This window comes from Pygoscelis adeliae, unplaced genomic scaffold (genome assembly GCF_000699105.1).
Source record: "Pygoscelis adeliae isolate BGI_AS28 unplaced genomic scaffold, ASM69910v1 Scaffold45, whole genome shotgun sequence".
Taxonomy (NCBI): domain Eukaryota; kingdom Metazoa; phylum Chordata; class Aves; order Sphenisciformes; family Spheniscidae; genus Pygoscelis; species Pygoscelis adeliae.
In genome coordinates this window covers 8,814,512-8,827,400 of record NW_008825114.1, presented here as the reverse complement: position 1 = coordinate 8,827,400, position 12,889 = coordinate 8,814,512, and the positions used below count along the sequence as shown (strand labels likewise).

Here is a 12,889-nt window from a genome sequence, read left to right as displayed (position 1 = left end):
GTGTTGGGCAGCTAAGGTGTCTTGAGTCCAATTAGGTAAGTACATTTGGCTGTTATGCAGTCAGTAACTCTAACTCTTTCCTTGGATTTAAACATTTTTCATGAGCAATGCAGCCTTGGTGGTTCATTTAACAAACATGGCCCTAGTCTATCATTAGGGAAGGTCATCTTACACTGATACTCAGGCTGGTCTTAAACAGAGATAGTCACTTTATAACTACAGTATATGACATTGCAAACATCAGGCTTGTGTTCAGTTGAATCCCTTGAGATACAGAATGTTAACTGGAAGAAAAATGAAAAAGATGAAGGCACTTTATATTTTATATATAAAATTCCTTCATACACACACAACCCCTTATACCTATGCAAAAAAATAATACATGCACAATTAAAAAAGCAAACAAAACAAAGTCAGAACTTGCTCCACAGTCACAGTAATGTAATTGAGAAATGTCACCTGTGCATGGATTAAAAATAGCATCATGCTGCAATGGTAGTCATTTAGCATTAGAGGCATCCTGACGGGAACTTGGAAAGAGGAGACGAGCTCTGGAAATGCCTTCACTTGGCATGGGCCATGGGTAACGTCACTGTGAAATGCCTGCAGAGAGGGAGGGAGGCACTTCACCCTACAACCCTCCCAGGTGCCCATATGGTCAGTTAAGTGCAAGACTAAACCTGCCTTGGGTCAGGACTAATTACACAATATACTCTACCCTGCATGCTTGTACTCAGGTGCAAGAGTATATATAATTATCCTGTTTATTTTTTTATTTTCTCTCCATAATAAATAAACCTCAGTTTGTGATAACTAGGCTTATTGCTACTTGGGAATAAATGCTGTGAGCTGGTTGTAGATACAGGAAGAAAAAAAGCTAGGACTAGGACTACAAGGAGGTTTAATAAAGGTACAGATATCTTTCTTTGGGGGCTTGAGCCAAAGTAACATTCACATGAGAAACCCAACTTCCAACATTGCTATAATACTGGCCATGAGCTTACAGGAGAGAAACACACACTGAAATGAAACTGGCGTTAAAACAAAAATCTGTCATCTACCTCTTACTGTCTAGTACAAAAGGCAAGAGTGAGACACAGCTTCTTCAGGAAGCTGTGACTCTAGTAATTTCAATAACCAACACTTTTTTTTAAAAAATGGTACAGATTTGTATCTACACAAATAGGCAGTCAAGCCACAGCATTTTGGGTTGTCACTGTAGGTGTTGATTCTTGCATTTATTTCAGTACTGCCAACTTTATCAGTTTTACACCTCTATTTTCATTTCATTTAAATCACAGGCTGCTGATACTCCGCTATTTTGCATCCCACATGCCAAGACTTGCTTCTTCTGCTGAATTCAATTCTTTATACGAGTCAGAAATCTGGTCCTTGTTTCTGTTTCATTGTGCTGATGTGCCCTTTCAAGCAGAAACAGTCTCTATTTTCTTCAGTCAGCAAAAAAAAAACCCCCAAAGAACCCTGTTTCTTCTTTGGCTGTCCCTAAATTACTACTACAATGGGCAAATTAAAGGCTGAAGCACATTCTGCTGAAGTGTTTACAGTAGATTAAGGGGTAACTCAGGGCTGTGAAATAGCATTTAAAACTCTTTTCTGTTCTGTTAGATACTGACCTCACTGTGGTGACAACTAATCCTCACTGCACTCACAGAGAACTTTGCTCCCGGACTATGTTTTAACATTTCCACAGGTAGTCACTCTCATTATTTTTCCAGCTCAGGTTTTCTAACTGTTCCTCTCAGTTAACTGTTTGGGTTTGTCATTTATTAATTCCAATGGCATCCAGGTACTTTCAGGTGTACTGCCAGAGCCCTTTGTGTCTCCTGAATCAGAGCACAGTCCATCAGATTTCCTGGGTGTTTAAGTTTAATTACAAAAAAGATTAAGGGAGTCAGTAATAGTTCATTTGTGAGAAAATGCATTTTCACTTGTTGGGCTGGCTGAGATACTAGTAAAACAAACATAAAAATCACACAACTATACAGAGAGAGCAAAGTTCCTTTTCTTAGTGAATCATTGCTACTTAACACACCTGGATACGTGAAACAAACCAATTTCTTTATTCGCTGTGCATTTCCTTCTTCAAGCACATGCATCAGGTGATACTGTAGAGACACCAGGAAACTGGCATGCACTTTGACTCATTAGACACCAGACACAAGTCAAATCCTTATTAAGTATCCTTTGAGCGACTGAGACCAAGACATAACAAATACAAGCAAGTGTCTAAGATATGCCCTTACACTTGTGAATAGTGACCTTCCAAAACACATGGCAGAGTAACTGATTATCAGATGCATGTTTTCAAAGGTCTAAGTACGAGGAAGATAGGGCTTCTCGACCCCATGGCATCCTTACACACCACAACGAACCAAGTCATCTGACAGCTCAGATGACCTGTTGTCTTACAGCAACAGATTGGAAACACCACCAGAAGCTCATCATTATGCTCCAAATTTCACGTTTAACAGTAACAGCTGTCAGTAAGTTTACACAGAACCCTGTGGCACATAGTATTGCACAGCCATAACACTAGCTAGGCAAGTATTTCACAGATCGAAGATTACCAGTTTTTAGTCACCTAGCTGCTTTCACTTACTCATTTGTTTGTATGTTCCTTTTTGTTCTCTAACTAAAAAAGGCCACATCATCTGGCACACTTGTTTGGGACAGAGGAAGACTCTTCCCAGAACAGTATGTTTATGTGTAAGTTAAGAACATCTCCGTCTAACAGCCAAACATTAAATGAGGATCAGTGTCATGTGAAGTGATCATGTTGCTTTCTTGGAAGATGGGTGTACTATTCGTAGCTGTTTGTCACTTTGAACTGAAAGAGCAAATGACAGCAGCTTTATGAATGGCTTGTGTTTAGACATTATAGAAGACTGACTCTCTTTTCTCAAAGCATTTTAATACCACTGTATTAAAACTGACTGTGACTGACAGGGCCATGGGAGCTAACCATTTATTTTGGGAATATATACCAGTCTCCAAGTTGGGCAGCAGGGAGTGGGATCTGAAAGACTCTGCACCTATAATCTTACTCTTTGCCACATAAGATGTACCACAGTGTTTGTACCCAAGTTTAAGTACTGCCCTCCCCGGCTTTGTCAATACCTGCTCTTTTTAAACAACCTTCCCCTCCCCCCTTTGAGTGTTTAGTGAGCCTCAACAGAATTAGGGCTCCTGAATGATTATAGACGCTATTTAAATTAAAAGAACAAAGCTCGGGGAGCCTGCAGACTCACTTTTGAGTACAGGCTCATACCCCACTTGTGGGCAATTTACATACGATACAGCTCATGATTTTACAGGACAATGAGGGATTTCTCTTTCCATACTTACCTCCACAGATCTACCGAAATCAATTATTTCAACAAGTCTTCCCAAGTACAGCCTTTGTTCAGATGAAAAAGACAGTGAGATTGAGACCATCATAATCATTAGCTACCAGTATCAGTACTACTACCTGTCCTAGAACACTCTAGCCACAACAGTATCAAAACCAGACACACTCTCCTCAAATATCCAGTTACAGAGTGTTCTCAGGTTCAAAAGAAAAAAAAAAGCAAAGCATTTTATGCCGCAGGGGAGTAGCTGATTTTGCTTTAATACAAAAGGTAGAAAAATTATAATTTTGGTGCTTTAAAGCAGTTCCATGATTAAGTCATAAAATTCATCCTGAAAAATGAAGTCCCAGAGCATGCCTGTGTTCCCTTATTGGAGGTGTATACAGTGGCTGTAGTAGTAACTTATCACATGGTGGGATGCACGTTATCCATTTCTGATACAAGCCATTTTTATGCATTATCCAGCAGTGAAGACGTCTTCTGCCAAGGCAACATGCGCCGTGTGCTCTGTCCTTCTTCTCACTGGGAAGGATAAATCTGGCATATTTAACATCTGTATTTGGATGCTGACCCTGACAATAACTCTGCCCAGGTCTGCTGGTGAAGATGTGGACAGAATGGCATAGTCAGTGTACTGGCTCTATTGTAACAGATCCACTGGAAGTAAGTTTTGTAGGCAAAAGAAAAAACCTTTGAAGTTCATTGCTAAAGCTTTCCTTTGCTCCCTTTAAGCACATTGTTGTTTGCTGACATTTTTGTTGGGCCATCAAGTAGTTATCTGTATTCCAGCTGCTCATGCAAGTTATCTTAAAAGAAGTTGGTATATCCAAATAAGAAATAAGGACATAGGCAGGCTTAAGCATAAAGACAACATCTATATGAACTTAGTACTAACTTTGTACCTCAACCTCTACAAGGTCACCTTCTGATTACAGCAATAACTAAAACCCAATGAACTATCACAAAAGGAAGTATTTCCTTCTGTACATGATTTTTATTATTTACATAATACAATATAGCATAGATGCTGGGTAGCATGATTATGTGCAATACATAAATATGAACTATCTGTACATGTTTGCATATCTAATAACTCAGAAGAACAAAGTTAGAAGCCAAAACCTGATGCTTTTAATAGTGAAGTAAAAACTAAGACTGAACACTGCCAATAAAAATCAGAAGTTCAGGAGTAGCGCCTTGTGTACATACGTAACTATTTACAGATGAGAACAGGCATTACCACAACACTAGTCTAAACCGTACTTGTTTATATAAAAAACACAAGTTTCATACATCACAAAAACCCCTTCCATTATAACACAGAAGTGATATTACCAGACAAGCATCAGTGAAGTATACTGTCTTTTCTAGAGTTGTTATTGTACAACGCTGTAGATAATGCAGCCCATGCAATACACCCAAGAACACTACAGTCCTACACCCAAGTACAATTAAAAATGATAAAGCAGCCCTCCAAGAGTGTTCCAGCTACCACTGAAGTCTACAGCAGCCGTGTCAGGTGTGGTTTTCCATGCAGAACGGTGCAACTGTTACATTTAAAACTAGAAAAAATTAACTCCTAATATTCTTTTGAACTCAGAACACACAGAACATAAGAAGTATATGAATAAACTGCTCTAATACTTCAGCAACTTACTCAGACATGTTGCTTGATAGAGCTGCTGTGGTATGTCCAAAAACATATGTAACTTTTTTTGTAAACCAATCTTACAGTATTGTGCTACACAACATCTGTAGCTATGCAAGGAAAAGCAGACAACTCTGTTGCAGGTCAGTTCATAAGTTCCTAGCAGGACATTTCCTTTGGGAACCTATTTTCATGATTCTGAAGTCAATGTAGTCTTTTCCAAAACAGTTTTCTTCTCATACATATCTGATTTTTTCCATTTTTCTCAGTGCCACTGATAAATGACTTTCTTAAATATGGCACCAACGCCCATCCTACTGGGATGGTGGACCCCTCTGCATAGCTTACATTCTGCTGGAAAACAATGGAGTGTGGAAACTAAAGTTAGAATGAGATTTTAAATGATAGTAGACTGCCAACCTTTTTGATGTATCCTTCTCCAAAACAGGCACATAACACTAGCCAAAGATTATATACCTCAAACACATCTCAAAAGGCAGATCTGCTGCAAACATGCAGATAGCATACATCTGTTTGGCACATGTGAACTAGAGAGTCTGTCCTCTGTGCATGTGTATTCCTGTGCAGGTTTCTGATCATCCAGTTATATACTGGGGAGGGCATATATATTTTCAAGGGCTGTATTTATCCAATTCTGCCTGTAGCAAACACCCAAACATTCTGAAATATCATTAAGACAGACAAGACTAAAAGTAAAACTTTGCAGAACAAAGGAAAATGGTCATGCACCTGCTCTTTTGTGTTTTCCTAGGATATATTAAAAACAAAACAAAAAGTCAGTCAGTCTTTTCACAAGCAGGTTAATTTATATTCTCTGGATTTTTTCAGCAACCACAACTGGATTCTCTTTCCTGATTTTTGCTGCAGCTTCTGCTTTGTAATCATACGGGCAGTTATGCTTGTCAGAATAACGGTGAAGTCCACAAAATAAGTTTCCACATCGGCAGTCAAATCCTGTACATAGAAAAAGAAGCAACATCACTAGGAAGCTTCATATTTAAGTTGTAAATTAAGGGCTTAGTCACTACGAAAGGGGTATGTTCATCTACCCTGACATATAGAGTAAGAAAAACAGACAGCTGTACTAAGTTGTTTGGATTCTGAAGAAGCAAGTAAGTTTAACAGTACAGATATTTCATGAAGTTTAATCTAGCAAGAGGCAACTAATCATACAGATCTGTTTAAAATTGACAAACTGTTATCGTACCTGTAAGGCCAACCTTCTTTCTGCACATGAAGCATCTGTTCTTCTTTGGTTTGGGCAGTTCAGGAGCTCTTTCTTCACTCTGTGAAGTACTAGGCTGAGAAACTGATGGGCTTGGTTGAGTAACAACTGTTAAAAGCAAGCAAAGGAAATAAAGGTTAAACTTCCTTTTCTTTACTTCACTAGCTATTCAGTAGCATGCATGTATTTCTTAACAATTAATTCCTCCTACTAAGACTCTGACATTTGTTGTCTAAAGTACTACATAGACTAGTCTATGAAAATGTAAATCAGGAACAGGGATTTTTAGATACTCTGTTCTTCCCTTTTGGTTCTATACAAGACAATCAGATTTTCCCCACAGTTCCACCAGCTAGAAAATAAGGCACTTATTTGTTACGCCTGTACAGGTGTATATAGGCATTAAGGGCCTGGAAAGCACTCCAGAAGTTCCACGTACACATTTAATCTTTAAATGTTACTTGAACATATGATTTTTTTTTAATCTAAAACAATAATATTGTCACAGCTAAAGTTGCTGAACAGAGAGGATATTAGAGAATATAACTAATAGGAACATGTTTTAGAAACAAATGAAATTCAGTAATGTGTTACTATCATAGCACAGGGTTACTCTGCCACTACACTCGCAGTCAGATGCCTAAACAGTTCATCAAGACAGCAGCCAGCAAGCCACTGATTCTGTGACAGATCAAGAACACAGCTACAACACACACACAGTTCGAAAGTCCTCACGTTTTCGACACTTTCAGTAATTAAAGGAACAAAGTGCAGATTTACATTGAATATCTGTATTTTTGTACTGTATTCAGCTTTAGTGTTCAACTACATATAGTCAGAATGAGTCATTTTTCAATTGCCTCTGTCATGAACACCTTCAGACAAACCTGAGTCACCTTTTACTCAAGTTTCTCTGAAGGATAAAAATTTGTCCTTTTGTGAACTTTTGTAATTCTGTTAGTTTTGTTTAAAAAAGTATTTTTTTTCAAACAAACTTTATTTTAAATATCCTCTTCGTATCCAAACTGGAACAGAGGAAAGTGGAGAGAGGTGTGTTTGTACACAACTTTAACACCTGCTCCTGGTACAGTTTTCCTGGACACTTCCAGCTGTACGATGACATCTATTGTTCTAAAATAGAACAAACTACAAAACACATTCCAGAATAAATGGCGTATATAAGCTTTAAGGACTTATTTGTAATCAACTTTATGCACACAAATAGGATTTGTTAGTTGAGATTCTTTTGGATCAGTAAGTGTTGTATCCTGTGAAAAGTGGATTTTTTCCAGACATGAAGAAACAGTTGACCGTTTTTCTTTACTCCTCATACTTCTTTTTTAAAATTGCATTTGCATTACCATGTTCATAGGTATTCTAAAAAACCAGCTCACTATTACCACTAACACCTAGAAAGCCTCACAATTCATTGTATAAGACAGCCCCCAGTCAGGACTTCATGATCTAAACAAGATTTAAAAGTGACAAGCTCTCAGAGGTAACAAGGAACCGTCAGTGCTCATCACCAAAAAATTTCATGCGGTAAAACAATGTTTGCTAATATTTTCTTATACTTTACTTATACATTGTAGCAACAGTCCTAATGAACAACTAAGGCCATTTACTACCTTTATTTTTTGTCACCTCAAATAGATCTTTTTCTAAAAATTTGGGAAGTTCAGCGTCAGTGCTATTTTGCCAAGTCTGAGGGATATGAAAACTATTACAGCACTAGCACTAGAATCACTACTGCTATTGGTACTTTTTGGAGTAATTGCTGCTGCTGCTTTTTTTTTTTTTAAGAAAACAGTTTCTTTGTCTTGATGATTAACATTTTCTAGATGAACAGATAAGATCCTCTGAACTTGTCTTTAAATCCCAAGGAAAGCAGTGTTTGGTATCAGTTAATCTATTTGAGAGCCTGTGACCAAAAACCAGGTTAAAAACCAGTGGTATCACAAACAGTGTAACCTGCTGGATACTATGCACCTTGGTCAACAGCCATCAGCTACGGCCTTAAACAAAAAAGACCAAACACCTCCCAAAAAGCACAGTCAAACTCCTTTTGTTATATTGCTAAGTTGTTTAAAAATGAAATGCTAATCGTAAGCCATGGCAGATGAAAAAGAGGAACCAGAAATGTTCACAGATTTTGCAATTTGGTGTACAGCTAGCCAGGGGGAAGCTTCATCTGCATCAGAACCAACTTATTAATATGAGCCCTGGGAGCATGCACACTGTTTCAATCAGATGCAAAAGAAATTGCAGAAGGGGCAAATCAACAGTGACCTAAAAGTCACTCACAACATGCACTTAAAGAAAACGAAAACAAGAAGAGGAGCAACCCCCCCCTACAAGAAAGACATTGAGGTGCTGGAGCATGTCCAAAGAAGGGCAACAAAGCTCATGGAAGGGCCTATAGCACAAGTCTTATGAGGAGCAGCTGAGGGAACTGGGGTTGTTTTGCCTGGAGAAAAGGAGGCTCAGGGGAGACCTTATCGTGCTCTACAACTATCTGAAAGGAGGTTGTAGCAAGGTGGGTGTCGGTCTCTTCTCCCAAGTAACAAGCAATAGGACAAGAGGAAATGGCCTCAAGTTGCGCCAGGGGAGGTTTAGATTGGATGTGAGGAAAAATTTCTTCACCAAAAGGGTTGTCAAGCATTGGAACAGGCTGCCCAGGGAAGTGGCTGAGTCACCATCCCTGGAGGTATTTAAAAGACATGTAGATGCGGTGGTTAGGGACATGGTTTAGTGGTGGACTTGGCAGTGCTAGGTTAACAGTTGGACTTGATGATCTTACGGGTACTTTCCAATCTAAATGATTCTATGATCCTTTATTACTGCCTTACATGCCAACAAGGAAGGAAAAGTGGAAACAGGAACTTCCCAGCAATCACCAATGCAAGGAGATAGCCTAGTAGATCACTACCACAAAACAAAGACAGAACAAATCCATCTAAGGGAAAATGTTACCAACCACTACAGGTATACTTTCTCCTTTGCATGAAGAAACTCTTACAACTGTTCCAGGAACTGTAAAGTGATCCTAAGAAACTACAGAGGCACACTTCCTGAAAGGGCTGCTGAACAGGATCCTTCTCCACAAGTAAAACATGTTCCAAGAAGGAAAAACAGTACACAACATGCAGTAATGAGCACTAAAAAGTCCCAAGACAAGATGGGACATAGCCCCCTAAATCCAAACTAAAGCGTTCAATTTATTACTCTCCATGAATAAAGGGTTCTCCTATTCTTTTACACCAGCAGTTAAGTCTGATGATGAGTTTTTATCATGTTAAACCTTCATAAGAGTGCTTCTGAGTAACGGCTAGGACACAGGCATAGCTGCCTACCCTGCCCCTTACTTAAAGCTCAGAACAAAAATCCTTTTTCAGCAACCTGTGGCTCAGATGAAAAATACTGTAAATTGTAGTTGTTCTGCCATGACATCAGGAGCCAATATAAATTCATCAGATACTATCCTGACAACTGCTTGTCACAAAAGGCTTCCTTTAGCACAGAAGCCAAATCCAACTCGGCAAGTACAATTCCAGTCTTCAATACATTAAATTTATTTTATGCCAGAAATCACACAGTGCTACTCATCAGGCAAAGTGCTCTAGATGATTACTATATGATCACCATGGAATGAATAATTGAACAAGTGCTGAAAGTTGCAAAATAGTGGTTACTGGTACCTGTAGACCTGCTTCCTCAGTAGCAGTGTTCAGATGAAGCAAACCTCTCAGCACTAAAAGAGGGTTTATCACTTTAAGAGTTCCTGTTGGCATGTACCCCTCTCCATCACTTTGGTCATTTCCTTTTCCAACCTTCGACTCAAGAGGTTACCTGAGGAGGTTTACTTCACTTGAATTTTACCAGACCATTCTCCTATTAACAAGGCCAAAAAAAAAAAAACTTAGGAGCAACACATTTTCAGAACTGGGCAGGCCTTTATTAACTATTATTTTGGTCTTAAATTATTATCTGTAAGCACTGTAAGATGCGTTACCATCATGCACAAGGAAAACTATCACCTATCTGCTAGGATAATAAAGACTAACATAATCCTAGTATTGGAGAAGTGCCTGAAAAAACCCACACAAATACAGGCATTGCATCATGAAAGTTTCCTTCACGTGTAGTCTGAAGATAAGATGCATCTTTACAAAAGGCATGTGGGAACAGCAAGGCCACTGATGAGAGAAGTTAGCCACTTGCCACAGCACGACAGCTACTCAACCTATATGCAGGAAGGTCCTACAAACTAGAAAACAAAGCTCTGCTCAGAACCCGAAGTATTAAGGCGCAGTGACTATGTGGGACTGCCACTCAAAATTAAAAACCACTTTAAGAACAGCATTTTCAAAACTGACAGCAGTTTTCCTTGTATAAACCACTATGGCTGCTGCAAAAGAGCATGCCTACTGTGGGTGTTTTCCCACTGAGATTTCACACTGGAAAGGAATGAATCCAATGTTTCAGCTGAACAAAACCTGATGAAAATAAAGCAATATTACTTTTTAACCCTGCCCATACCAAAAGTGACCAGAAAGAGCTACTGAAGTAACACCAGTAAGTTTTTAGAAGCTTCTCTGACTGAAGAAAAATTAACCAGAATAAGATCCCAACAGCTTGAACTGCATGACTTTCACGGTACTAGTAAGTGGTAAGCATACCAGTGGAGCAAAGTCTTGAAAGCATAAAAAAAAAAAATGATTTAAGCATTCTGACTTGATGAAGCTAACCCCCAACTCTCACCACAGAAGAACTGGAAAAATTAAAACAAGAGAGAAAAAAAGGTAAAGCAAAAAATCATCAGAAAGATATTAGACTGCACTTCTGCAGTACCGGAGCAGAAAGCTGCACTAGAGATTGTGCAATCCTTATATTGCATATTAACACAATAGACTTGTACACAAAATTTTAGTCTGAAAAGATGGACAGTACTTATTATGCTTTATCAAGCTTCCTGAGCATAAATACTTTATTCTTCAGGAATCACAATTGCTATGCCAACCCAGGTGCCCATGACGAAAGGCAGCAGAATAAACTTCCATCATGTTTCATTTCATGCCAAAGAAAGGGAATGGAAGTGCTCTGCAGCATGCAACTCATCTCCCAAATGCCCAACTCTAACAGGTGTATTGAGTATCTTTACTGTTACACTTATACAATGTAAAGATACCCCAGTTTCAGTATCACACAGAAATATAGTTTAATTTGGTCACTATGAAGACTTGATGTCTGTGGTATACCACTGTTAAAATAATAATAGCATCCTATCACCAACAAGCACAGGACCAACAGTTGGGTCCCCAGTCTTATTTTCTAAGGTGGACAGCTTCAGGGCTTAGAAGAGACTACAAGGTTCTATTTCAGAATTGTTTCAATCATGGGGATCTACTGAAGCTACAGCAGACATGGGAAACATGAAGACGAGCTAATTATTTTCAACACAAGACAGTTGTTATATCAGACAATTTTACCAACAACCACAAAGGAACTGTCTATAGATAACAACGTGATTAAAATACTATAGCCATGTGTGAAAACAAATCAGAATTAACAAGGCACCTATTACAACAAGACCTAAGGAATATCACGTAGTTAACATCTTGAGCCTACCATATAACAGAAACTAGCTGTCTACTCGGCATATTACTCACAATATTACCTGCAACACACTGAAAAACACACTTATTCTATCTGTGATATGTAAGCTACAATATAAGTGAGGGTAACCCATAACAAGGTCTCAACCTGAATCCAGGACAGCTGTAAAATAACTCTAATCATATTATCTACTCATAATCTAATCATATCTATTGTAGCCAATAAGGCTACGACCTTATTGGCATCACAGAGACATGGTGGGACAACTCATGACTGGAGTGTTGGGATGGAAGGATACAGGCTCTTTAGGAAGGACAGGCAGGGGAGACGAGGAGGGGGTGTCACCCTCCATGTCAGCGACCTGCTGGAGTGCATGGAGCTCCATCTGGGGATGGATGAGGAGCCGACCATGAGTTTATGGGTCAGGATTAAAGGGAAGGCAGGGACAGGTGACATTACGGTGGGGGTCTGCTACAGGCCACCTGACCAGGAAGTCTGAGCAGATGAGGCCCTCTATAGGCAGATAGGAACAGCCTCACATTCACAAGCCCTGGTCCTCATGGGGGACTTCAACCACCCTGACATCTGGTGGAGGGACAACACGGCAGGGCATAAGCAATCCGGGAGGTTCCTGGAATGCATTGATGACAACTTCCTCCTCCAAGTGGTAGAGGAGCCAACAAGGAGAGGTGCTATGCTGGACTTTGTTCTCACCAACAAGGAGGGGCTGGTGGGGAATGTGAAGCTCAAGGGCAGCCTGGGCTGCAGCGACCACAAAATGGTGGAGTTCAAGATCACCCTGGACTTCAGGAGAGCAGACTTTGGCCTCTTCAGGGACCTGCTTGGTAGAGTGCCATGGGACAAGGCCCTGGAGGGAAGAGGGGCCCAAGAAAGCTGGTTAATATTCAAGGATCACCTCCTTCAAGCTCAGGAGCAATGCATCCCAACAAAGAGGAAGTCAGGCAAAAACGCCAGGAGGCCTGCATGGATGAACAAGGAGCTCCTGGA

General features: G+C 39.6%; 1 protein-coding gene across 1 annotated transcript in view; it reads right to left on the bottom strand.

Annotated features, from left to right (window-relative positions):
* Positions 1 to 4,331: 4,331 nt before the first annotated feature.
* ZFAND5 (zinc finger, AN1-type domain 5) overlaps positions 4,332 to 12,889 on the bottom strand; it is a 17,103-nt gene continuing 8,545 nt past the window's right edge. The window contains exons 5-6 of the mRNA XM_009328090.1: positions 6,248 to 6,373; positions 4,332 to 5,994 (exon numbers count right to left, since the gene is read on the bottom strand). Coding sequence (XP_009326365.1) covers positions 5,846 to 5,994; positions 6,248 to 6,373 — 275 coding nt within the window. The 3' untranslated portion in view covers positions 4,332 to 5,845. The remainder of the gene's footprint in view (positions 5,995 to 6,247; positions 6,374 to 12,889) is intronic.